This window comes from Mustelus asterias, chromosome 2 (genome assembly GCF_964213995.1).
Source record: "Mustelus asterias chromosome 2, sMusAst1.hap1.1, whole genome shotgun sequence".
Classification (NCBI taxonomy): domain Eukaryota; kingdom Metazoa; phylum Chordata; class Chondrichthyes; order Carcharhiniformes; family Triakidae; genus Mustelus; species Mustelus asterias.
Genome location: NC_135802.1, coordinates 145,774,216 through 145,798,711, shown reverse-complemented (window position 1 = coordinate 145,798,711; position 24,496 = coordinate 145,774,216). Strand labels below are relative to the sequence as shown.

General features: G+C 44.8%; 1 protein-coding gene across 1 annotated transcript in view; it reads right to left on the bottom strand.

Annotated features, from left to right (window-relative positions):
- Window positions 1-24,496, bottom strand: part of ahrra (aryl-hydrocarbon receptor repressor a) — a 212,520-nt gene that overhangs the window by 65,105 nt on the left and 122,919 nt on the right. Inside the window, exon 4 of the mRNA XM_078197936.1 lies at window positions 7,667-7,785. Within this exon, the coding sequence (XP_078054062.1) occupies window positions 7,667-7,785 (119 nt within the window). The remainder of the gene's footprint in view (window positions 1-7,666; window positions 7,786-24,496) is intronic.

Genomic DNA, 24,496 nt, shown 5'->3' with positions numbered 1-24,496 from the left:
GTGCGGAGTCTGCACATTCTCCCCGTGTCTGCATGGGTTTCCTCCGGGTGCTCCGGTTTTCTCCCACAGTCCGAAAGACATGCTGGTTAGATGCATTGCCCATGCTAAATTCTCCCTCAGTGTACCTGAACAGGCGCCGGAGTGTGGCGACTAGGGGATTTTCACAGTGACTTCATTGCAGTGTTAATGTAAGCCTACTTCTGACACTAATAAATAAACTTAAAATCACTAGTTCAGTTCGATACAGGTAATTTGCCTACTTTCTGGATGTATGTTAAGGAATGTCAACACTATTCTTACAGTGGCGCTGTGGTTAGCACTGCTGCCTCACTGCGCTAGGGACCCGGGTTCAATTTGTGTCTGCACGTTTTCCCCGTGCATGGGTTTCTTCCGGGTGCTCCGGTTTCCTCCTATAGTCTGAAGGACGTGCTGGTTAGGTGCATTGGCCATGCTAAATTCTCCCTGGGTGTACCCGAACAGGCGCCGGAGTGTGGCGACAGTAACGTCATTGTTAATGTAAGCTTACTCGTGACACTAACAAATAAAAATGATCTTTTAGCTTAAATTCAAAGATTTCTGGACCTAGCTTTTTGCCGATAGTCTGGTTCATCAGAGAAGCTATCGTGACAAACAAGTGTTGACCATTGTAATAAGAACAGGCATTGAGAGAGTGACCCTGGCATTTGCTTCTGTTAAGAAAAATGGCTTTGAGCAATTTCCAATGATTATACACAAAAGGCCTAAAGACCACACACACTTGTATAAAGGGAAAGAAAGGTTTCAATTTCTTTGCAAATTACATCATCTCAAATATGCTTCGTAATTCGCTGCCAGTAAGTCCATTCTGCATTAGAAACTTGATCCAAAATAATTGTGCATTGAGTGAGCCAACTTAAGGGAAAAAAATCAATGCTTTTTTTAAGCGATAGGTATTCAAAGACTGCAGAATAGTTAACACATAAAAATATGTGCTTTGGTTCACTCATATCCTTCAGGGAAGGAAGCCTGCTGCTACCCTTATTTGATCTGGACTGTTTATGACTCCAGTACCACGCCAACATGGTTGATTCTTAACTGCCCTCTAAAGGGGTCTACCAAGCCACACAGTTGTGTCAAACCATTATATAAAATTCTCACCACACAGTTCAAGAGGGTGGCTCACCATCACCTGCATGGGAGAACTAGGCATAATAGCAATAATTTATATTTGTCTGGGGCCTTTAATGTTATGACATATAAAGCACTTAATAAGAGCATTACAAAAGAAAATACAACACTGGGTCAATGGAGGTAATAGGTAAGATAACCATAGTCTTGGTCAAAGAAGTGGGTTTAACACGTCTCTTAAAGGAGTAAAACAAGGTAAACAGGAGGAGCCCAAGTAATTCGAGGCATGGCCACTAATGGTGGAGCAATTATAATCGGGAATGCATGAGAGGCCAGAATTAAAGGACTGCAGACATCCTACTTTATATTAAGCTGATCTTTCTCTATTCCCCTAGTTATCGCTGTAACACTACATTCTGCACGCTCTCCTTTCCTTCTCCCCTGTGTACTCCATGAATGGTATGTTTTGTCTGTATTGTGTGCAAGAAACAATACTTCTAACTATGTACCAATAAATGTGACAATAATAAATCAAATCAAATCCTGGAAGGTTGCGAGGCTAGAGGAGATTACAGAGATAGGAACAGGCAAGGCCAGTTGAAAACAAGGTGAAAATTTTAAAGTCAAGACATTGCTTGACTTGGAGTCAATGGAAGTCAGAGTGGGCACAGGGAATGGGGTTTGGGGCAAAATGAGGTGGACAGCTGAGTTTTGAATTACCTCAAGTTCATGAAGGGTAGATTGTGGGACACCAACTAAAAATGCATTGGTATAGTTGAGTCTGGAGGTAACAAAGGTGTGAATGGCCTGCAAATACCAATGATTCCCATACCCGAGAATACATTGTGGTTAGGTTAGTTAGACAACATTTCAAAAGTGCAAAGGCATCAGTCCAATACTCATTGGAAATATGTAAAAAATAAACATTCTCTTGGAAGATACAATGGGGCTGGCAATATAACTGCAAATCCAGTTTAACATGGAAGACCAGAAACATCCTGGATCCTAGATCTATCTCCTTTACCTGCTCCCACTATTAATACTCTGTGAGGACTGCTGACAATAATTTGTTCTCTTAGTTCAATTAGTTGTCACAATCTGACCATCATCACGCCACTTTATGTCGTGACTCATTCATGAAGGCAAAAAAAACCTTCCAACGCTCCAGCAAATTGCCTTTCAGCCACTAAGTACCACAACAGCTCTTTGACAATCTTGCTGCAATTTCCTCTAAAAGTCTTAACTTCTTCAAAGTGCTTGCATTTTTAGCACAGTAACCACAAAAGCTGGTGAACAGAAAAATTGCTGGTGTTGGTATAGATGCCAATACTTGGAATAAAATCTTGCATTTTGGTGAAAGAACGTTTGTGCTTATCAGTGAAACCTTCCAAGTTTAGCCATGTTGCTTTTACCATTCAATAGCTGTAGATGCACAAACAAAACTTAATGCAACATGGATAGATTTGTCTTTGGAATCATTGATTATAGACTCATAGAATACTAGAATCCCCACAGTGCAGAAGGAGGCCATTCGGCCCATCGGGTCTGCACCGATCACAATCCCATCCAGCTCCTATCCCCGTAGTCTCACGTATTTACCCTACTAGTCCCCCTGGTTTACCATGGCCAATCAACTTAACACGCACATCTTAGGACTGTGGGAGGAAACCGGAGCACCCGGAGAAAAACCACGCAGACAAGGGGAGAACATGCAAACTCACACAGACAGTGGCCCAAGCCGGGAATCGAACCTGGGTCCCTGGTGCTATGAGGCAGCAGTGCTAACCACTGTGCCATTGTGCCGCATGTATGAAAGAATCTAAGGCTATCTAAGAATCTTTGGAAACCTGGCCTTGTTGTAATGACTGGCATTACCAGGTGCTATGCACCAGTTTTTGCTAAAAAAACTGATGGCACCCATCCCACCCGATGGTCCAGATTCTGCACGATCAGAACATCTCAAGGCATCTCCTGTTAATTAGAACTTTTCTCTCAAACTTCAACTGAAAAAAAATTTGCCCATAAATTGCTGGGAATGTGTGCTGCTGATGAGGCACCTGGGCATCAGGATTAATAGTTCACCTTCTTAAATAATGAATTTTAAGGTTCATGAAAGAGACAGAGGAATGGTGGAATAGTGAAAAGGGTGAATTGAATTTATTGTAGACACAGAAAAATAAATAAAGAGGGAAGGAAAGATTGGATTAAAGGAGACAGAAAAGGAGATAGAGAGGGGAAATAAGAAGACAAGTTTAAGCACTAAGTTTAAAATTAACAGCTTCTTCCCTGCTGCCATCAGACTTTTGAATGGACGAACTTCGCCTTAAGTTGATCTTTCTCTACACCCTAGCTATGACTGTAACACTACATTCTGCACTCTCTCATTTCATTCTCTATGTACGGTATGCTCTGTCTGTATAACGCACAAGAAACAATACCTTTCACTGTATACTAATACATGTGACAATAATAAATCAAATCAGATCAAATCAAAACCTGGGACCTGTGGCAATGAGACGTGATGTGGAGATGCAGGCGTTGGACTGGGGTAAACACAGTAAGAAGTCTCACAACACCAGGTTAAAGTCCAAGTGGAAGAGGAAAGAGTCGAATTGGACTCCTCCGGAAGGCCGCTGCCCTCGACTTGACATGTATGCACCGTCAGGAGGTGCGTCAACACCAGATTCATCAGCCGCACTCACAAGACAGCCCCGAACATCACCCAAGCACAACGCAATGCCATCCGCGCTCTCAAGACCAACTGCAACATTGTCATCAAACCAGCAGACAAAGGAGGGGCCATCGTCATACTGAACAGAACGGATTACTGCAAAGAAGTGTACCGACAACTGAACAACGAGGAACACTACAGACAGTTACCCGCAGATCCGACCAAAGAACACACCCGTCAACTCAACAGACTCATCAAGACCTTTGACCCGGACCTTCAGAGCACCCTCCGTGCTCTCATCCCACGTACTCCCCGTGTTGGGATCTCTACTGCCTCCGGAAGATACACAAGGCAAACACACCTGGCCGTCCCATCGTATTGGGCAATAGGACCCTGTGCGAGAACCTCTCCGGCTATGTTGAGGGCATCCTGAAACCCATTGTACAAAGAACCCCCAGCTTTTGTCGCGATACTACGGACTTCCTACAAAAACTCAGCACACATGGAGCAGTTGAACCAGGAGCACTCCTCGTCACAATGGATGTCTCGGCACCAGCATCCCCCTTGATGATGGCATTGCTGCAACTGCCTCAACGCCGACAACTGCCAGTCTCTAGTTGCAATTTTACAACTCATCCGCTTCATCCTGGACCACAATGTCTTCACCTTCAACAACCAGTTCTTCATCCAGACACACGGAACAGCCATGGGGACCAAATTCACACCTCAATATGCCAACATCTTCATGCACAGGTGCAAACAAGACCTCTTCACTGCACAGGATCTTCAACCGATGCTATACGCTAGACACATCGATGACATTTTCTTCCTTTGGACTCATGGTGAACAATTACTTAAACAACTATTTGATGACATCAACAAGTTCCATCCCACTATCAGACTCACCATGGACTACTCTCCGGAATCAGTTGCATTCTTGGACACACGCATCTCCATCAAGGACGGTCACCTCAGCACTTCACTGTACCGCAAGCCCACGGATAACCTCACGATGCTCCACTTCTCCAGCTTCTATCCTAAACACGTTAAAGAAGCCATCCCCTACGGACAAGCCCTCCGTATACACAGGATCTGCTCAGATGAGGAGGATCGCAACAGACACCTCCAGACACTGAAAGATACCCTCATAAGAACAGGATATGGCGCTCGACTCATCGATCGACAGCTCCAACGCGCCACAGCGAAAAACCGTACCGACCTCCTCAGAAGACAAACATGGGACATGGCGGACAGAGTACCCTTCGTCGTCCAGTACTTCCCTGGAGCGGAGAAGCTACGACATCTTCTCCGGAGCCTTCAACATGTCATTGATGAAGACGAACATTTCACCAAGGCCTTCCCCACACCCCCACTTATTGCCTTAAAACAACCGCACAACCTCAAACAGACCATTGTCCGCAACAAACTACCCAGCCTTCAGGAGAACAATGACCACGACACCACACAGCCCTGCCACAGCAACCTCTGCAAGATGTGCCGGGTCATCGACATGGATGCTGTCATCACACGTGAGAACACCATCCACCAGGAACACAGTATATACTCTTGCAACTCAGCCAACGTTGTCTACCTGATACGCTGCAGGAAAGGCTGTCCTGAAGCATGGTACATTGGGGAGACCATGCAGGCGCTATGACAACAGATGAATGAACACCGCTCGACAATCACCAGGCAAGAGTGTTCTCTTCCTGTTGGGGAACACTTCAGCGGTCACGGGCATTCGGCTTCTGATATTCGGGTAAGCGTTCTCCAAGGCAGCCTTCACAACACACGACGGCGCAGAGTCACTGAGCAGAGACGGATAGCCAAGTTCCGCACACATGAGGACGGCCTCAACAGGGATCTTGGGTTCATGTCACATGCAACCTGTAACCCCCACGACTTGCCTGGGCTTGCAAAATCTCACTAACTGTCCTGTCTGGAGACAATGCACATCTCTTCAACCTGTGCTTAACGCTCTCTCCACTCACATTATCTGTACCTTTAAGACTTGATTACCTGTAAAGACTCGCATTCCAACCATTATTTTGTAAATTGAGTTTGTGTCTTTATATGCCCCATTTGTGAACCGAACTCCCACTTACCTGATGAAGGAGCAGCATTCCGAAAGCTGGTGGCTTTTGCTACCAAATAAACCTGTTGGACTTTAATCTGGTGTTGTGAGACTTCTTGCAATGAGATGCAACAGTTTAAATTGTTCCCTCTCCAGGCTGAGAAGGTTGCAGCTTTGTGGCAGGTTTAATTGGCAATTAATGTGTAAATGGAGCAACTTTATGAAACTCGAGGGGAGGTCATAGAGTCATCGAGGTTTACAGCATGGAAACAGGCCCTTCGGCCCAACTTGTCCATGCCGCCCTTTTTTTTAAAAAACCCCTAAACTAATCCCAATTGCCCACATTTGGCCCATATCCCTCTATACTCATCGTACCCATGTAACTATCTAACTGCTTTTTAAAAGACAAAATTGTACCTGCCTCTACTACTACCTCTGGCAGCCTGTTCCAGACACTCACCACTCTCTGTGTGAAAAAATTGCCCCTCTGGACACTTTTGTATCTCTCCCCTCTCACCTTAAACCTGTGCCCTCTAGTTTTAGACTCCCCTACCTTTGGGAAGAGATATTGACTATCTCGCTGATATGTGCCCCTCATTATTTTATAGACCTCTATAAGATCACCCCTCAGCCTCCTACGCTCCGGAGAAAAAAGTCCCAGTCTATCCAACCTCTCCTTATAACTCAATCCATCAAGTCCCGGTAGCATCCTAGTAAATCTTTTCTGCACTCTTTCTAGTTTAATAATATCCTTTCTATAATAGGGTGACCAGAATAGTATAATATTCTATAATAGGGTGATAATAGGGTGACCTCACTCATCCCGAAACTGTAAAATCCCACCTGAGGCCAACGGAGCTTCCCATGATCCGGCAAAATTCCACGATGGTGAGCTGTCATTTTCCGCAGAGCTAACGGGAAATGGTGTGAATCATCCAGCAGTTCATGGCAATTCGCTACTCATCAGGTGTCTCTTCGTCGCCAGAAACTGCTGGATGATTCCCGCACTAACAGTGTGTTAAAACTCGCCGTTGCAATGACACCAAATTCTGAATAAATACTTTTGTTGCATATTAACAGAATAAGCAGAGAAATCCCCAATTTTGCAGCTTGCGGATAGTTTAATTTATTTTTTAGTGTCACAGGTACGCTTACATTAACACTGCAATGAATTTACTGTGAAAATCCCACACTTCTGCGCCTGTTTGGTTACACTGAGGGAGAATTTAGCATGGCCAATGCCCCTAACCAGCACGTCTTTCGGACTGTGGGAGGGAACCGGAGGAAACCCACCCAGACATGGGGAGAACGTGCAGACTCCGCATAAACAGTGACCCAAGCCTGGAATTGAACACGGGTCCCTGGCACTGTAAGGCAGCAGTGCTAACCACTGTGCCACCAGATTTCAGGGGCAGTTTGAGAATTTGAATTCAATATTTTCAGACTCTGGAAATAAAAAAGCCAGCATCAGTAAAAGTGACAATGAAACTGTCTTGATCGGCTTAGAGTCCTGACTGGTTCATTAATGTCCTTCAGGGAAGGAAACCTGTCGTCAATACCAGGTCTGGCCTATCTGTGACTCCAGTTCCACAGCAGCGTGGCGTTAACTGCCCTCTGAAGCGACACAGCAAGCCATTTAGTGACATCAAAAAGAAAAGGCTCACTCACCATCACAGTCTCAAGCCAACTGGGAATGAGCAATAAATATTGCCCTTGTCACTGCCTGAAAATGAATTTTGTCCATTATCTGACCTGACAGTTACTTGTAATCCCAACTCATATGTGTTTAATATTTGTTGACAGATGCTACTCACGTCTAGCAGAAGCTCCCCTTCCGATAGCCAATTCCCAGTCAAGAGAGTGGATTGACTGTCCCTCATGTCATGGTTGATAAATTGGTGAGATTCCTTCCTCAGTTCCGTCTCCTCAAAGGCTGTAAAACAATCGGAAGCCACAAAAAAAGTTAGCCAAGTCTAATATAATACAGGGCTAAAGAACAGCAACCATTGTAAAGGAAGCATTCAATGAAAAGGAATACTGTGCCAGACATATTCATCACAGAAAATGTGGCCCCTTCACCTCCTCTGTAAATCTGATCTACTTGAATGCAAAATGGTAAATTTTGTGTAGAGGTCAGGGTAGGGGAGGAAAAGGGGTACCCCGAGGTGAACGATTTCTCACCTGCAACCCCACTGAAAAATGGTCAGAAGGAAGATACCATGGGAGAAAATGTTCTTTCCTGTTTGCCGCAACCAGAAATCCTCAGGGATTCAAGTTAAGAGATCCCATTGGGAATTTTGGTGCATAAGTTTGAGAGCGAAAGGGTGGACCACAAAACTACAGGTAGGACATTCTGACGTACTTGTGGAGTTCACTCATGAATCTTCGTCCCAAGCCTGTGCGGGTAGCTGAAGGCATGGTTACCAATAGTGGAGGAGAGAACTGGGCCTAAAGTTTGGGAAAGTAGGTAGGCTATTTAACCTGCCCACTCTGGATTTGGATGGCCTCCATTTCAGCCTCGTGCACTCCCACCTTTAGGCCACTTAGGGCTTAGGCCCTTGGGAAATCCTACCCCTAGTAATCTCAGCATGGTGGCACAGTGGTCAGCACTGCTGCTTCATAACCCCAGGGGCCCGGGTTCGATTTCCGGCTTGGGTCACTGTCTGGGTGGAGATTGCACATCTCCCTGTGTCTGCGTGGGTTTCCTCCGGGTGCTCTGGTTTCCTCCCACATTCTGAAAGACGTGCTGGTTAGATGCATTGACCCGAACAGATGCCGTAGTGTGGTGACTAGGGGAATTTCACAGTAACTTCACTGCAGTGTTAATGTAAGCCTTTCTTGTGACTAATAAATTAACTTTAAACTTTAACTTTAACTCAAAATGGAGGCAGGTTCATGACAAATGGGTTAAGTCCCATTTCCTGATTACCAAGTCTGACATGAAAATCTGTCTCCCAGCCTGATCATGTCTCATCCGTGTATTCAAATCCTTCCATGGCCTTATCAATGCCCATCTCTGTAACCACATCCAACAGAGATCTCTGCGCACCTCCCAATCCCGCCTCCTGTGCAGTGCAACCGGAATTACAACGGTGACTGGAGTTTTAGTGGAGTGATTGGGAATTAGCGACAAGATCAGGAGTAGCAGTGTGACGGGGATTAGCAGCATGATCTGGTTTGTCCCTGTGGTCAGGAGTAGCCTCCTCCCCCTAGTTTTCGAGCGAGACTCTGTAGATCTGGGTGGGGGGAGGGGGGTAGGTCCATACCAATTACCTCAGGCCAATCTGATTCATCATGGCTTCAGTACTAAACTAACAAGAACGTGTATTTATATAGCACCTTTAAATGTAGTGAACCATCCCAAAACATTTCACAGGAGCAATATCCAACAAGGTTTTACACCAAGCCGCATAAGGAGATAGCCAAAAGCTTGGTAAAAAAGAGGGAAGGTTTAAGGAAGGTCTTAATTTGGTAGGGAGAAAGAAGTTTATGGAGAGAATTCCACGCTTAAGGACCTAGGCAACTAAAGGGCTAGCTACCAATGGGGAGGTAAAAGAAAGTACAGAATACACTAAGAGGTCAGAATTAGAGGAGTGCAGGGATCTCAAAGAGTTGTTGGGCTGGAGGAGGTCTCAGAGGTAGGAAGGGATGAAGCCACAAAGGAAATGGAAAATAAGAATTAAACAATTTAAGAAAGCAAGGCATTGCTGGATAAAGAACCCATGTAGGTCAGCGAGAACAACAGCGCTGGGTGAACGGATTTACTGCAGGTTTATAGAGGTAGGTGCAAGGTTGGGGGTCTGTCTGTGTGGAGTTTGCACATTCTCCCAGTATCTGCATGGGTTTCCTCCAGGTGCTCTGGTTTCGTCCCACAGTCCAAAGATTTCTTTTTAAAGTTTTATTTATTATTGTCACAAGTAGACTCACAATACAACAGCAATGACGTTACTGTGAAAATCCTCCAGTTGCCACACTCCATTCGGGTACACTGAGGGAGAATTTAGCATGGCCAATGCACCTACCCAGCATGTCTTTCGGACAGTGGGAGGAAACCGGACACCTGGAGGAAACCCACACAGTCACGGGGAGAATGTGCAGACTCCGCACAGACAGTGGCCCAAGCCGGGAATTGAACCGGGGTCCCTGGCGCTGTGAGGCAGCAGTGCTAACCACTGTGTCACCGTGCGAGTTAGGTTGATTAGCTATGCTAAATTGCCCCTTAATGTCAGGGGGATTAGCAGGGTATATACGTGGGGTTACAGGGATAGGGTCTGGGTGGGATTGTTGTCGGTGCAAGCTCAATGGGCCAAATGACACCCTTCTGCACTGTGGGGATTCTATGATTTATGAAAGATCAGCCAGTTATTTAAAATAGTCACAACTGGAGATGACAAGAGGTGTGTGGATGAGGTTTCAGCAGCAGATGAGCTGAGACCGTGGGGCAGAGATGGATGGTTTTCCTAAGTGAGATAAAGGGGAACAGATCAAGCATAGCCAAGTGCCATCCTGTGCAGCTCTGCTTTGTGAATATGTAAAGTTTATTTATTAGTCACAAGTAAGGTTTACATTAACACTGCAATGAAGTTACTCTGTAATTCCCCTAGTTGCCACACTCCGGTGCCTGTTTGGGTCAATGCACCTAACCAGCATGTCTTTCAGAGTATGGGAGGAAACCGGATCACCCGGAGGAAACCCATGCAGACACGGGAAGAACATGCAAACTCCACACAGACAGTGACCCAAGCCGGGGAATCGAACCCGGGTCCCTGGTGCTGTGAAGCAGCAGTGTTAACCACTGTGCCACTGTGCCGTCCCACATGTCTGGATGTTGAGGGAGGACAGCTGAGGTTCTGGTCGTGGTGTATTTAGCTTATCGTGGGATCTTGGGTTCATGTCTCACTATCTGTAACTCCTACAACTTGTCTAGACTTGCAAAGTCTCACTGGCTGTCCTGTCTGGAGACAATACACATCTCTTTAACCTGTGCTAATGCTCTCTCCACTCACATTGTCTGTACCTTTAAGACTTGATTTGCTGTAAAGACTCACATTCCAATCATTATTCATTATTCTGTAAATTGAGTTTGTGTCTTTATATGCCCTGTTTGCTGCTTATGGGCAGATCTCCCACTCACCTGACGAAGGAGCAGTGCTCCGAAAGCTAGTGGCGTTTGCTACCAAATAAACCTGTTGGACTTTAACCTGGTGTTGTTAGACTCCTTACTGTATTTAGGTTAAACATAATGTGCTGTCAATGACACACTTGTGACATTTTGCCACTTGGACGCGGGGACCCAAATCTCATGGAATCACACCCCAGCAAGGAGTTAACACCTCCAGGAAGGGAGGAGCCCAAACTGGTAATAACATCTTGTAATTTCTAGATTTGCGGCTTTCCTCAGATGCTTTGATGCCATTCCACTTATTGGGATTGTACTGTGCCATCTGAAGGTTTTAATTTTTCCACATTTCTGCAGAGATCATTTTCCCGGTTGGCAAGTGTACATTTTCCAAAAAGGAATAATAAAAATATTGGTTGTTATTTTGATCCGTTTTACTGCCTTCTTGAAGAGGCAATTTTTTTTGTGTGTTTTAAATGTTTCCCTCTCAAGTCTGTGTGACGGATGCCAAGTCTCAGGTTTAGTAATCGCTCAGGCGTGTCTGAATACATTCACCCCTGACAGCCTTGCGTGCAGTCGACACAAGGAGATATCTTCACTGGAGGCAGATGGGCGGGGAGCTGGGCACTGGGCCATCTCATCAGTATATCTCCGCCCTCACCTCCTCTTCCACCCCCTCCCCCCTTCCCCCCCTCCGAAAAGAAACACACAGTGAAATTCCATCCAACTGAAGCTCCGAGCACAAATTGCCAGCTAGGCAAAGTCCCACTGTCACGCAATGTAGCAAACTGTCAATCTCCTCGCTGTGTGTCTGACAGGCAATTGGCTGCTGTTCAAAGCCATTGCGTGCAAGCAGGCAAGCCACATAACTCTATAAAGAATTTCATAATAACAACAGCTGTTAAATATTGATGACTGCTGCCAAGCACTCTTCGGAAAGGTTAAGCCGGAATGTAATGGAACCTAATTCATGACTGTTTTGTTGTATCAGATACCCAGAGTTTTCTCTTTATTTATGACACTCATGACTGCGAGGTCTGGTGGAAAAACAAATATGCTAATTGCACACACATATTGAGAGAGAGAGAGAAAGGCAGAGAAATAAAGAGGAGAAAAGCAGACACATACAAAGAAAAAGAGGAAGAAAGGCAGACAAATAAAGAGAAAGAGAAAGGCAGATACAAATAAAGAGAGGAAGAAAATAAAGAGGAAAGGATAAAGAATAAAGAGGAAAAGGAGAGAGAAATAAAGGGAAAACAAGGTTGAAAAAGACAGTGGAGGAAATGGGAGAGGCTGCTTTTTTTTTTGGGGGGGGGGGGCGGACACGGATTTAGCTTTGCACTTTGGGAAGTGTATTAGAGACCCTTGCACACTTCCTAATGTGCGGACTGGCGAGACAGGAGTACCAAGTCCGAAAATGACCCCCAGAGACCGAAGAGAGAAAAAGGAAGAGACTCGCCGTCTGCTAAATTAAAATAAAGCGTCATCTGCTAAAGCCTTTCTGCAAGACACTTCAGCAGATCTGCAAACAGATGTGTGTGCGCCCGCGATACAGGTCTCCTGTAGGTCACTTCCTTGATAAATGTTTAAAGTTTTGTACTTTAAAATAAATATTGCCTTTCTTTCCCCCCCCCCCCCCCCCCAGAATCGCTTCCCTTTCCTCCCTCTGGAAAAGTGCACAGTAAAAACGCACTACTGTAGCACATCCGTCCCCAGATGCAGTGTCATTCACCAATTTTGTGTGTTCTGGAAACTTTACCTTGACACCACTTCCTTCCTTGTGGTTAGGAAGCCGTCTTATGCCTTTTAGAATTGCCTCAAACACAATGCACCAAAAGATGAGACATGCACAATAGATGGTGCAATTAGGCATTAGTAGCAACATTGGGACAGAAGTAGGCCATTCAGCCTTTCGGGGTCGCTGTTCAATGGCTGATTGGTACCTCCGTTCCATTTAACTGTCTTTGCTCCATATCCCTTCACACCTTTACCACAAACCTATCTGATTCCTATTTTACTACATTTTCAAGTTTATCTATTAGTGTCACAAGTAGGCTTACATTAACACTGCAATGAAGTTACTGTGAAAATCCCCCAGTCGCCACACTCCGGGTACACTGAGGGAGAATTTAGCATGGCCAATGCACCTAACCAGCACGTCTTTCGGACTGTGGAAGGAAACCGGAGCACCCGGAGGAAACCCACGCAGCCAAGTGGAGAACATGCAGACTCCGCACAGACAGTGACCCAAGCTGGGAATCGAACCCAGGTCCCTGGCATTGTGAGGCAGCAGTGCTGACCACTGTGCCACCGTGTACCACCCTTTGTGTGAAAACAAAATGCTGCCTCATTTCACTTTTGAATGCTCTTTCAGTAACTTTATGTCCCTTTGTTCATAATTTCCCACCAAAGGAAATATAGTATTTACCCTACTGAGTCCTTATAACATTGTAAACATCTCCATCAGATCAGCTCTCAATCTCCCAATATGCAAGAGAAACCAAAACAAGTTCAAACAACCTGCCCTTGTAACTTAAACCCTGGTATTATTCTGGTAAATCTGACTGAAGCCCCTTCAAGGTCAATGTATTCTTCGTGAGATGAAGTGTCCAAGTACTCCTTTGACCAAGGCACTAGACTATCAAGAAGCGGAACTTCTTCCTCTTTGAATCCCAGCTCCCCTGACAGAGAGGTCAACCTTCCAACAATGTTTTGATCGGAGACTCAGGGAGCAGGATTTTCCCAAAGGCTTTGGGATCTACGTAGGGGTCCTGAGCCTGTTCATGTTAGGAGTCATCCGGTGGAGTCAGCCTCCTAACTGGCTGCCTCTCCATGCCCGTCATCTTACCAAGGCTGGCAAGATGGGATCCCAGCAGCTCCCACAACTCTGGCTACCCCAGGAGAGGTGGACATCATTGATGCAGGTAGGAGGCCAGGAGGGCACCTTAAAATGGAGGCACCCATTTCAGAGTGGGGAAGGCGGCAGGCTGCTCAGATTCAAGGGACACATTTCTTACCTGCAGCCCGCTCTTTGGGAGTGGAGCCTCCTGCTCAGATTGTGCCCTGGGCTGCCAGAGGGCAGACACCTCCATGGAGCTAGCAGCCAACCCATCCAGCTGGGGGCTACACTGTTGTCAGTGATGCTGCAAAACTGCCCTTAACCGAGGCCTTAACTATTTAAATTGCCCGCCTGCCCTCATGCAGCCAGCCCACATGGCCCACTGCCCCCCACCCCTAATTTCCCTGGCCCCCTCCTTCCATTCCAAGGAAAATCCAGCTCATTAATCCAGACAGCACACAAGCACCAGGTAAGTTAGAAGGGAAACAGTACAACAGAACAACTTCAGGGACTAGCCTTCCCACAGTATACATCACATTCTTGACATTCCCAACTTTGACCGTGAAGCTTGCTCGTAGAAAAATCAAACCTGAAAATGAGGGTCAAACGCTCCCTCCATAATCCTCCTGAATAATTTGTATGTCAAATCATTTTTGCCGGCTTTGAAATTAGACGTCGGTTTCCATAGAGAACAATGGCATCTTCTGAATTTCTAATGACATATTTGTAAAACAGAATCAGAGAAAGCTATTCATTTTAAATCATTCTTGGAACAAGAAGAGGAGTGTAATATTGGGCGTTGCTGATTCTGGTGTGCAGATGCTAATGCAATATTCAAAATGAACAATCTTCTGAATTACCTAACATTCCTAGTGTTATTTATAATTGCCAAGTACTCAAAGCATAATGCCGCAAGCCCCAGTGCTGAGATTGAAAACCTGCAGCAAGATAATGGCGCTATTTGACTTAGAATCATAGAAACCTGCAGTGCAGAAACAGGCCATTCGGCCCATCAAGTGTGGATAAGTGTGTAGTGATCCATTTTGGCAGATCCAATGGGATGAAGCAGCAGTATAATATGAAGGGTACCATTCTTAGCAGTGTAGAGGATCAGAAGGACCTTGGGGTCCGGGTCCATAGGACTCTTAAATCGGCCTCGCAGGTGGAGGATGCGGTCAAGAAGGCGTACGGCGTACTAGCCTTCATTAATCGAGGGATTGAGTTTAGGAGTCGGGAGATAATGCTGCAGCTTTATAGGACCCTGGTTAGACCCCACTTGGAGTACTGCGCGCAGTTCTGGTCACCTCATTACAGGAAAGATGTTGAAGCCATTGAAAGGGTGCAGAGGAGATTTACAAGGATGTTGCCTGGATTGGGGGGCATGCCTTATGAGGATAGGTTGAGGGAGCTTGGTCTCTTCTCCCTGGAGAGACGAAGGATGAGAGGTGACCTGATAGAGGTTTACAAGATGTTGAGAGGTCTGGATAGGGTAGACTCTCAGAGGCTATTTCCAAGGGCTGAAATGGTTGCTACGAGAGGACACAGGTTTAAGGTGCTGGGGGGTAGGTACAGAGGAGATGTCAGGGGTAAGTTTTTCACTCAGAGGTTGGTGGGTGAGTGGAATCGGCTGACGTCGGTGGTGGTGGAGGCAAACTCGTTGGGGTCTTTTAAGAGACTTCTGGATGAGTACATGGGATTTAATGGGATTGAGGGCTATAGATAGGCCTAGAGGTAGGGATATGATCAGCGCAACTTGTGGGCCGAAGGGCCTGTTTGTGCTGTGGCTTTCTATGTTCTATGTTCTATGTTCTAAGTCTGCACCGACCACAAACCCACCCAGCACCTACTCCCATATCCCTACACATTTACCCGCTAATCCCTCTAACCTACGCATCTCAGGACACTAAGGGGCAATTTTAGCATGGCCAATCAACCTAACCCACACATCTTTGGACTGTGGAAGGAAACCGGAGCACCCGGAGGAAACCCAAGCAGACACGAGGAGAATGTGCAAACTCCACACAGACAGTGACCCAAGCCGGGAATCGAACCTAGGTCCCTGGAGCTGTGAAGCAGCAGTGCTAACCACTGTGCTACCGTGCCGCCCTTAGCACAGAACATAGTATGCTCACAGAATTAATTGGGGATGCTTATCGGGAATTGGAAAACTTTTCACCATTTCCATCCTCTAATGCTTCATAGATTTAATAGGTTTGCACTTTTACTCTAATTTATACTGAGTCCCAAGCACTCAAAAGATGTTATACTCGCTTAGAAAGCAGAAGGAATAAGTTCCTTCTCAGCAAAAATGGAGATATTGGAAAAGGGAAACTTATACAGGTTTGTGAGAAGAGACAAAGAATCTGAAGCCAATTTCCTGAATAACTGGCGGCTGACTGTCTGTGCATTGTTAACAGTTGACTTGGAGCTGCCAGCACTGTGATTTAATGAATAATATAAAGGGAATCCTGCAAAACGCATACATGCTATAGAGGCTGGCCAAGAGTTGCAAGCCAATAACTCAGATAAATGCTTTTGATGTAATATTGGAGATGCCGTCATTCAGTTGAAATGTCAAACCATGGATCCATGTGCCCTCGCAGGTGGATATAAAAGATCCCATGGCAATACACTAAAGAACAGGGGAGTTGTCCCCGGCATCCTGTCTAATACTTAAGAACATACACACATACAAACAAGAAGCAGGAGTAGGCCTTTTGGCTCCCTGAGCCTGCTGTGCCATTTAAGATCATGGCTGATCTGATAATAATCTCAAACATGCAACCCGCCAACCCCCGATAACCTATCGCCTCCTTGCTTACCAAGAATCTGTCCACCTCTGTTTTAAAAATATTCAAAGACTCTGCTTCCTCCGCTTTTCAGGAAGAGAGATCCAATGATTCACAACCCTCAGAGAAAAATCTTGTCTCACCTCCATTTTAAAAGGGCGACCTCTTATTTTTAAACATTGACCCCTAATTCTAGGTTCTTCTACAAGAGGAAACATCCTCTCCAAATCCACCCTGCCAAGACCCTTCAGGATCATACATGTTTCAATCAAGGCGCCTCTTATACTTCTAAACTCCAATGGATACAAGTCCAGCCTGGTCCAACCTTTCTTCATAAGGTGACATGCCCATTCCAGGTATTAGTCTGGTAAACTTTTCTCTGGACTGCTTCCAACACATTTACATCCTTTCTTAAATAAGGTGATCAATACTGTACACAGTACTCCAGGTGTGGTCTCATTAGCGCTCTGCATAACAGAAGCATTACCTCCCTTTTGTATTCAATTCCCCTCACAATAAATGATAACATTTTATTAGCTTTCCTAATTACCTGCTGTACCTGTATACTAGTCTTTTGTGATTCATGCACTAAGAAACCTAGATCCCTCTGCATCTTAGCATTTATATCATATGCTTCTCTTTCATTCTTCCTGCCAAAATGGACAATTACACATTTTCCCACATTATACTCCACTTGTCAGATCTTTGCCCACTCACTTAACCTACCTACATATTTTGTAGCCTCTTTATGTCCACTTCACAAGTTACTTTCCTACCTATCTTTGTCATCAGCAAATTTGGCAACCATTCCATCCATCCCTTCATCCAAGTCAGTGAGGTCCCAGCACTGATCCCTGTGGCACACCAAATGTCACATCTTGCCAACCCGAAAAAGACCCATTAATATCCACTCTCTTCTTCCTGTTAGCCAGCCAATCTTCTATCCATGTCAATATGCTACCCTCCTGTACCATGAGCTTTTACTTTAAACAATAACCTCTGATGTGTCTCAACTACCATCTCAAAACAGATGATCTGGACATTTAGCTCAATTAATGTTTATTTTAACTTACTTTATTTTTTAAAAATTCATTCGTGGAACATGGGCGTCGCTGGCTGGCCAGCGTTTATTGCCCATCCCTAGTTGCTCTTGGAGGGCAGTTATTGACTCTGGAGTCACATGTGCCACAGGGTGGCACAGTGGTTAGCACTGTTGCCTCACAGTGCCAGGGACCCGGGTTCGATTCCCGGCTTGGGTCACTGTCTCTGTGGAGTTTGCACATTCTCCCAGTGTCTGCGTGGGTTTCCTCTGGGTGCTCTGGTTTCCTTCCACAGTCCAAAGATGTGCGGGTTAGGTGGATTGGCCATGCTAAATTGCCCCTTAGTGTCAGGAGGATTAGTTGGGTAAATGCATGGGGTTATGGGGATAGGGCCTGGGTGCGATTGTGGTCGGTGCAGACTCGATGGGCCGAATGTTCTCCTTCTGCGTTGTAGGATTCCATGATTCTATGTAGGCCAGACCAGGTAAGGACAGCAGATTTCCTTCCCTGAAGGACATTAGTGAACCAGATGGGTTTTTTTACGACAATTGACAATAGTTTCATGGTCGTCAGTAGATTCTTAATTCCAGATATTTTTTACTCAATTCAAATTCCACCATCTGCCCTGGCGGGATTCGAACTTGGGTCCCCCAAACATTAGCTGGGTTTCTGGATTAACTAACGATAATACCACTCGGCCATCGCCTCTCCTGGTGCCCAAATTGGCTGTCACAGTTTCTACATCATAACAGTAACTATGCATCAAATTGGCTGTAAAATGCTTTATGACAATCATAAGGTACTGAAAGGCAGAATATAAATGCAAGTTCTTTCTTTCTAACAAGTCTCACCTTGAGTGGTTCAAGAGCACAAATAAGATACCTATTTCTTCTGCAGAAATCTATAAAAGACTTCAGTGAAAAAAACCTTCCTTAATCTATAATATGGAAAAATATTTCTCCTTACACAGTTAAGTGTGGAGGGAGAAAAAGGCAGATGGACAACCTGTTCTGAACTCAACCATTGATAGAAGAGTGTACCAGGTTGGGCTGCTGATTTGCCATCATCAATTTAACATTTACTGCTCAAGCTGAATTTACATCCCTGAAGAGTTAATTCAGAACCACTTCAGGGATTGATAGAGCATTTTTTACATTGGGAATTTGGCTGGATGGAGGCCCTCTTGTTAATGGATTGAAAGTTCCAACTTGGTGATGATAAGAATGTCTGGGACACAATTCTATGTTTTCTGAGGGAGGTTGAAAGGGCATTTTTATAACAAAGGTGACAACCTCCCCATTCCAATTTAACTTCCCTCTGCAGTGGCCTTTAAATGCTCTTAGTTGTACATAACTAGGGAATGAGGCCAACAAATTGCCAGTGAGGGCAGCACGGTGGCACAGCGGTTAGCACTGCTTTCTCACAGCGCCAGGGACCTGGGTTCAATTCTGGCCTCGGGTGACTGTGTGGAGTTTGCACGTTCTCCCCGTGTCTGTGTGGGTTTCCTCCAGTTTCCTTCCACTGTTCAAAGGTGTGCAGGTTAGATGGATTGTTAAATTGCCCCTTTGTGTCAGGGGGATCAGTGGGGAAATATGTGGGGTTACGGGGATAAGGCCTGGGTCCCTGGCACTGAGAGACAGCAGTGCGAACCACTGTGCCATCGTGTTGCCCTCACTGGCAATTTGTTGTTGGTGCAGGCTTGATGGGCTGAATGGCCTCCTTCTGCACTGTAGGGATTCTATGTTTCTATGATATCCAGCCCCAAGAATGAAAACAATAAGGTACTGAAGGATTTAAGGTGACATAAAGGAGACAAACCAAATCAAATCTACAGCCTTAAACTTCCTGAATTTTTCAATTTTATATCATGTTCCAATAGTTTAAGGACGTACCCTACTCTAACTGGGACAAAGAAGGTTCAAGTGGAAACTAACCTAAGTCTATGCAATATGAAAAGACACACAGTAATGATGATGAAAGGCACATTAAATATATGATTTAACTTAACCTATAATCTCAGAACTCGATGTGACCAGCTCAAAGTTTACAAGCCAGGCCTAAAGATCTGAACAATTATTTTCTTTCCCTCCAGAGACTAATTCATTTTTTATTGTAACAGGCTCTCACCAAAATTGCAAATACTGTGTCACTTAATTGCTTTAAAAAGGGACTGGATTGCTAAGGCCAACATTGAAAATTACAGATGTAATCGGAGTTCAGTAAATGCTATTGTTTGTCTGATTCAATGGGCACTTTCTGTGTCCTGTAAAATCGAAGATTCACAAAACTAAAATAGTGGAAAGATTAAATGTCACATTTTAAATCTCCATCCACTAGTATCCTGTACGTCTCAGATGTTATCAGATCAAATGTGCGGTAAGATCCAGCTGGTGAAGGAGGACTAATACCAAATTGATATCCTGGAAGTTTACAAGATTAACCAGAGAACTTTGGACAGAATTTTACAGCAGCTCCCACCAGCAGGATATTTGCCTACTCCAAGCACTGGGGTACAAAAAGTCAAAACTGACATGCTAGCGCAGTACCAAGGGTTGCTGCATGGTCTGAGGTGCTGTCTTTTGAATGTAACATTAAACTGAGACCCTGTTTGCCCTTCCAGGTGGATGTAAAAGGTCTAACTGCACTATTTTAAAGAAGAGCAGGGTAGTTCTCCCAATTTTCTACTCAAAATTTAACCTCAACCAATATAAAACAAGTTACCCGGTCAACATCACTTGGATGCTTGCGAAACCTTGCTTTGTACAATTGCTTACCATGTTTCCCAGCTTATAACAGTGACTATACTTGAGAAGTACTTCACTAACTTTAAGGCTCTTTGGAAAAAGCCCAGGTTGTGAAAGGTGACGTATAAATGCAAGTCTACCTTTTTTAATAACCGTTTGGAAAGAGCAGAATTATCTATTCCATTGACCCACATTGCATTGCATTTTGGACCTTAGCTGACCCATCACACCAAAAAAGCAATGCAATGCACAGAGAAAGACCTCAGCATAAACACAGTACATCTTCTGTCGCTCGTACCATTGGCTTGGTAGGTGACGGTTGAATAGTTGTACTCCAATGTACAAACTATTATGGAGGGATATTGAGGAGCAAATATGTGCTCAGTTTGTGGATGTGTGTATAAACGATAACAATAGGGTTAGTGTATTCAACTTTCCCAACATTAACTGGGATATACATAGTGTTAAGGGCTTGGGTAGGAGTAGATTTCTTGAAATGTGTGCTGGGGAATCTTTTAAATCAATATGTGGAATGTCTAACAAGGGAAGTAGCTGTGCTGGGCCTGATTCTGGGGAATGAAGCTGGACACGTAGTGGGGGAGCATTTTAGTGATAGCGATCACAACATGGTACAATGTAAGCTCATCATGGACAAGGAAATAGACAAGCTGCAAAAAAAGTTTTGGATTGGGGGAGAGCAGATTTTAGTAAAATAAGACAGGATCTGGCCAAGGTAGACTGGTTAAGTTAGCTACTAATGGGAAAATCTACAGAAGAGCAGTGGGGGGCATTCAAAAAATGCCCAGAATGTTCCTTATATAGTGATAGGTAGGAATAACATGTCCAGAGAACCATGGATGACCAGAGATATTCAGGATACAATGAGAAGGAAAAGAAAGGCTTTTAAAAAGTACAAGGGCAGCAAATCAGTGGAGGCATTAGTGAGGTATAGGAAGTGCAGGGTAGAGCTTAAGAAAGCAATTAGGAATGCAAAGAGGGGATATGAGAACGCTCTGGCTGGTAAAAAGTAGGGAAAATCCCAAGATATTCTATAAAGTATATCAATGGGAAGAGGATAACCAGGGAAACTAGGGACGAAGGGGGCAATCTGTGGGTGAAGCCAGAGGGCATTGGTAGAATGTTGAATGAACTTCACAGCCATCTTCACCCAAGAGAATGAGGACGATGGTATGGAATTTAGGGAGAGGGACTGTGAGGTTCTTGAGCAAATTGACATTGGGAAGGATAAGGTATTAAAAGTGGATAAATCTCCAGGTCCAGATGAATTGTGCTTTTGGCTGCTGTGGGAGGCAAGGGGGGCTCTGACCCAAATTTTCAATTCCTCTCTGGCCATGGGAGAGGTGACAGATGACTGGAGAACAACTAATGTGGTTCCACTATTTAAGAAAGGTTGTAGAGATAAATCAGGGAACTACAGACCAGTGAGTCTCACATCGATGGTAGGGAAACTATTAGAGAAACTTCTGAAGGACAGTATCTATCTCCACTTGGAGAGGCAAAGCTCGATCAAGGATAGTCAGCATAGCTTCATCAGAGGGAGGTCATGCCTAACAAATTTGATTGAATTTTTTGAGGAGTGACCAGGGTTTGTAGACGAGGGGAGTGCAGTCGATGTAGTTTATATTGGTTTCAGCAAAACGTTTGACAAGGTCCCACATGGGAAACTTGTAAAGAAGGTAAATTCACATGGGATACTGGGTAATTTGATAAAGTGGATTCAAAATTGGCTCAGTTGTAAGAGACAGAGGGTGATGACAGAAGGTTGCTTTAGTGACTGGAAGCCAGTGTCCAGTGGTATACACAAGGATCTGTATTGGGCCCCCTATTATTCGTCATTTGTATAAATGACATTGATGACTATGTGGGGGGTAGGATTAGTAAGTTTGTGGATCCACAAAGATTGGACGGGTGATTAACAGTGAGGTGGAGTGTCTTGGGCTACAAGAAGATATAGATGGAATGGTCAAAAGGGTAGATAAATGGCAGATGGAATTTAACCCTGAAAAGTGTGAGGGGTTACACTTTGAAAGGAGCAATTTGACAAGAAAGTATTCAATGAATGGTTGAATACTAGGAAGTTCTGTGGAACAAAGGGACATTGGTGTGTTTGTCTACAGATCTCTGAAGGCATGTTAGGGTGAAAATGCATTTGGGACACTTGCCTTTATCGATAGAGTCAGAGATTACAAAAACAGAGAAATCATGTTGGAGTTGTGTCGAACTTTGGTGAGGCCACAGCTAGAGTACTGTGTGCAGTTCTAGTCACCACATTATTGGAAGGGTGTGATTGCACTGGAGGGGGTGCAGAGGAGATTCACAAGGATGTTGCCTGGGATGGAGCATTTAAGTTATGAAGAGTGGTTGATAGGCTTGGGTTGTTTTCTTTGGAGCAGAGAAGACTGAGGGGCGACCTGATCGAGGTGTACAAGATTATAAGAGACATGGACAGAGTGGATAAGGAGCAGCTGTTAGTTGAAGGGTCAGTCATAAGGGGACATAGGTTCAAGGTGAAGGGCAGGAGGTTTGCGGGGGGGGGGGGGGGGGGGGGGGGGTGGGGGGGGGGGGGGGATGAGGAAAACCTTTTTACCCAGAGGGTGGTGACGGCCTGGAATGCACTGCCTGGGAGGGTGGTAGAGGTGGGTTACTTCACATTCTTTAAAAAGTAACTGGATGAGCACTTGGCACATCCTAACATTCAGGGCTATGGGCCAAGTACAGGCAGATTGGATTAGGTGGGAGATCAGGTGTTTCTAATGTGTCAGTGCAGACTCGATGGGCCGAAGGGCCTCTTCTGCGCTGTATAATTCTAAGGTTCTATGAAACTGAAATATCTCTTTTTATGTTCGCTTGAAACAACAATGCTTTAGGCTACTTAGTTCAACAAAAAGAAAAGTTAAAAATTGCAATTGTGTAGTGACTTTCACAGCTACAGAACATTCCAAAGTGCTTTGAATACTGCGACAGTGTAGGCAATTGATTTGCACATAGTAAGCTCCCACAATGTGGTAATGACCAGATAGTCTGTTTTTGTGATGTTGATGGTGGGTTAAATATGGTTGTATCACAGCTTGGTATGGCTCCTGCTCTGCCCAAGACCGCAAGAAACTACAAAACGTCGTGAATGTAGCCCAATCCATTGCGTAAACTAGCCTTCCATTCATTGACTGTCTACACTTCTCGCCAACTCGGTAAAGCAGCCAGCATAATTAAGGACCCCATGCAGCCAGGACATTCTCTCTTCCACCTTCTTCCGGCAGGAAAAAGATACAAAAATCTGAGGTCACGTACCAACCGACTCAAGAACAGCTTCTTCCCTGCTGCCATCAGACTTTCGAATGGATCTACCTCACATTAAGTTGATCTTTCTCTACACTCTAGCTATAACAGTAACACTACATTCTGCACTCTCTCATTTCCTTCTCCATGAACGGTACGCTTTGTCTGTATCGCGCGCAAGAAACAATACATGTGACAATAATAAATCAAATCAAAATCAAATCAAATCATTGATATCTTATAGTTCTTCACAATAATGCTGTGGGTTCCTTTGTATCCACCTGAAAGGGCAAACAGTGCCTGTTTAAACATCTCATTAAAAGACACCACCTCCAATAGTGCAGCCACCACCCCCCCTCCCACCTCACCCATCAGTACTGCATGAGAGTGTTTGCTTTGACTTTTGTGCTCAAGTCCAAGAATAGGATATGAACCAACAACCTCTGACTCGGAAGTGAGTGTTCTACCAACTGAGCCATAGTTGACTGAAACCATTGAACGGGCTAAAGCAGGAAAACCAGCTACAGTTTTCCAAAGTCTCCTGCTCAGCCATGTGCTTGGATGTTAGAATGGGACTGGAATTGGCATTGATCCCAATGCCTATAGGATGGGATAGACTATGGCTGTTCGCAATTTTAGGCTCACACGCTTGAGTGAGTTAACACCCTGTTCAGGATACATGCTGCAGGAAGAGAGAGAAGAGGAATGAACATCGAAAAGGGAATACTTGCTTCTCAATATTTATTTAAATGGTTTCTGCCAAAATAACACCTAAACCTTTGAACCGCCAGTTATTGGTAGCATGTGTTCCACGTA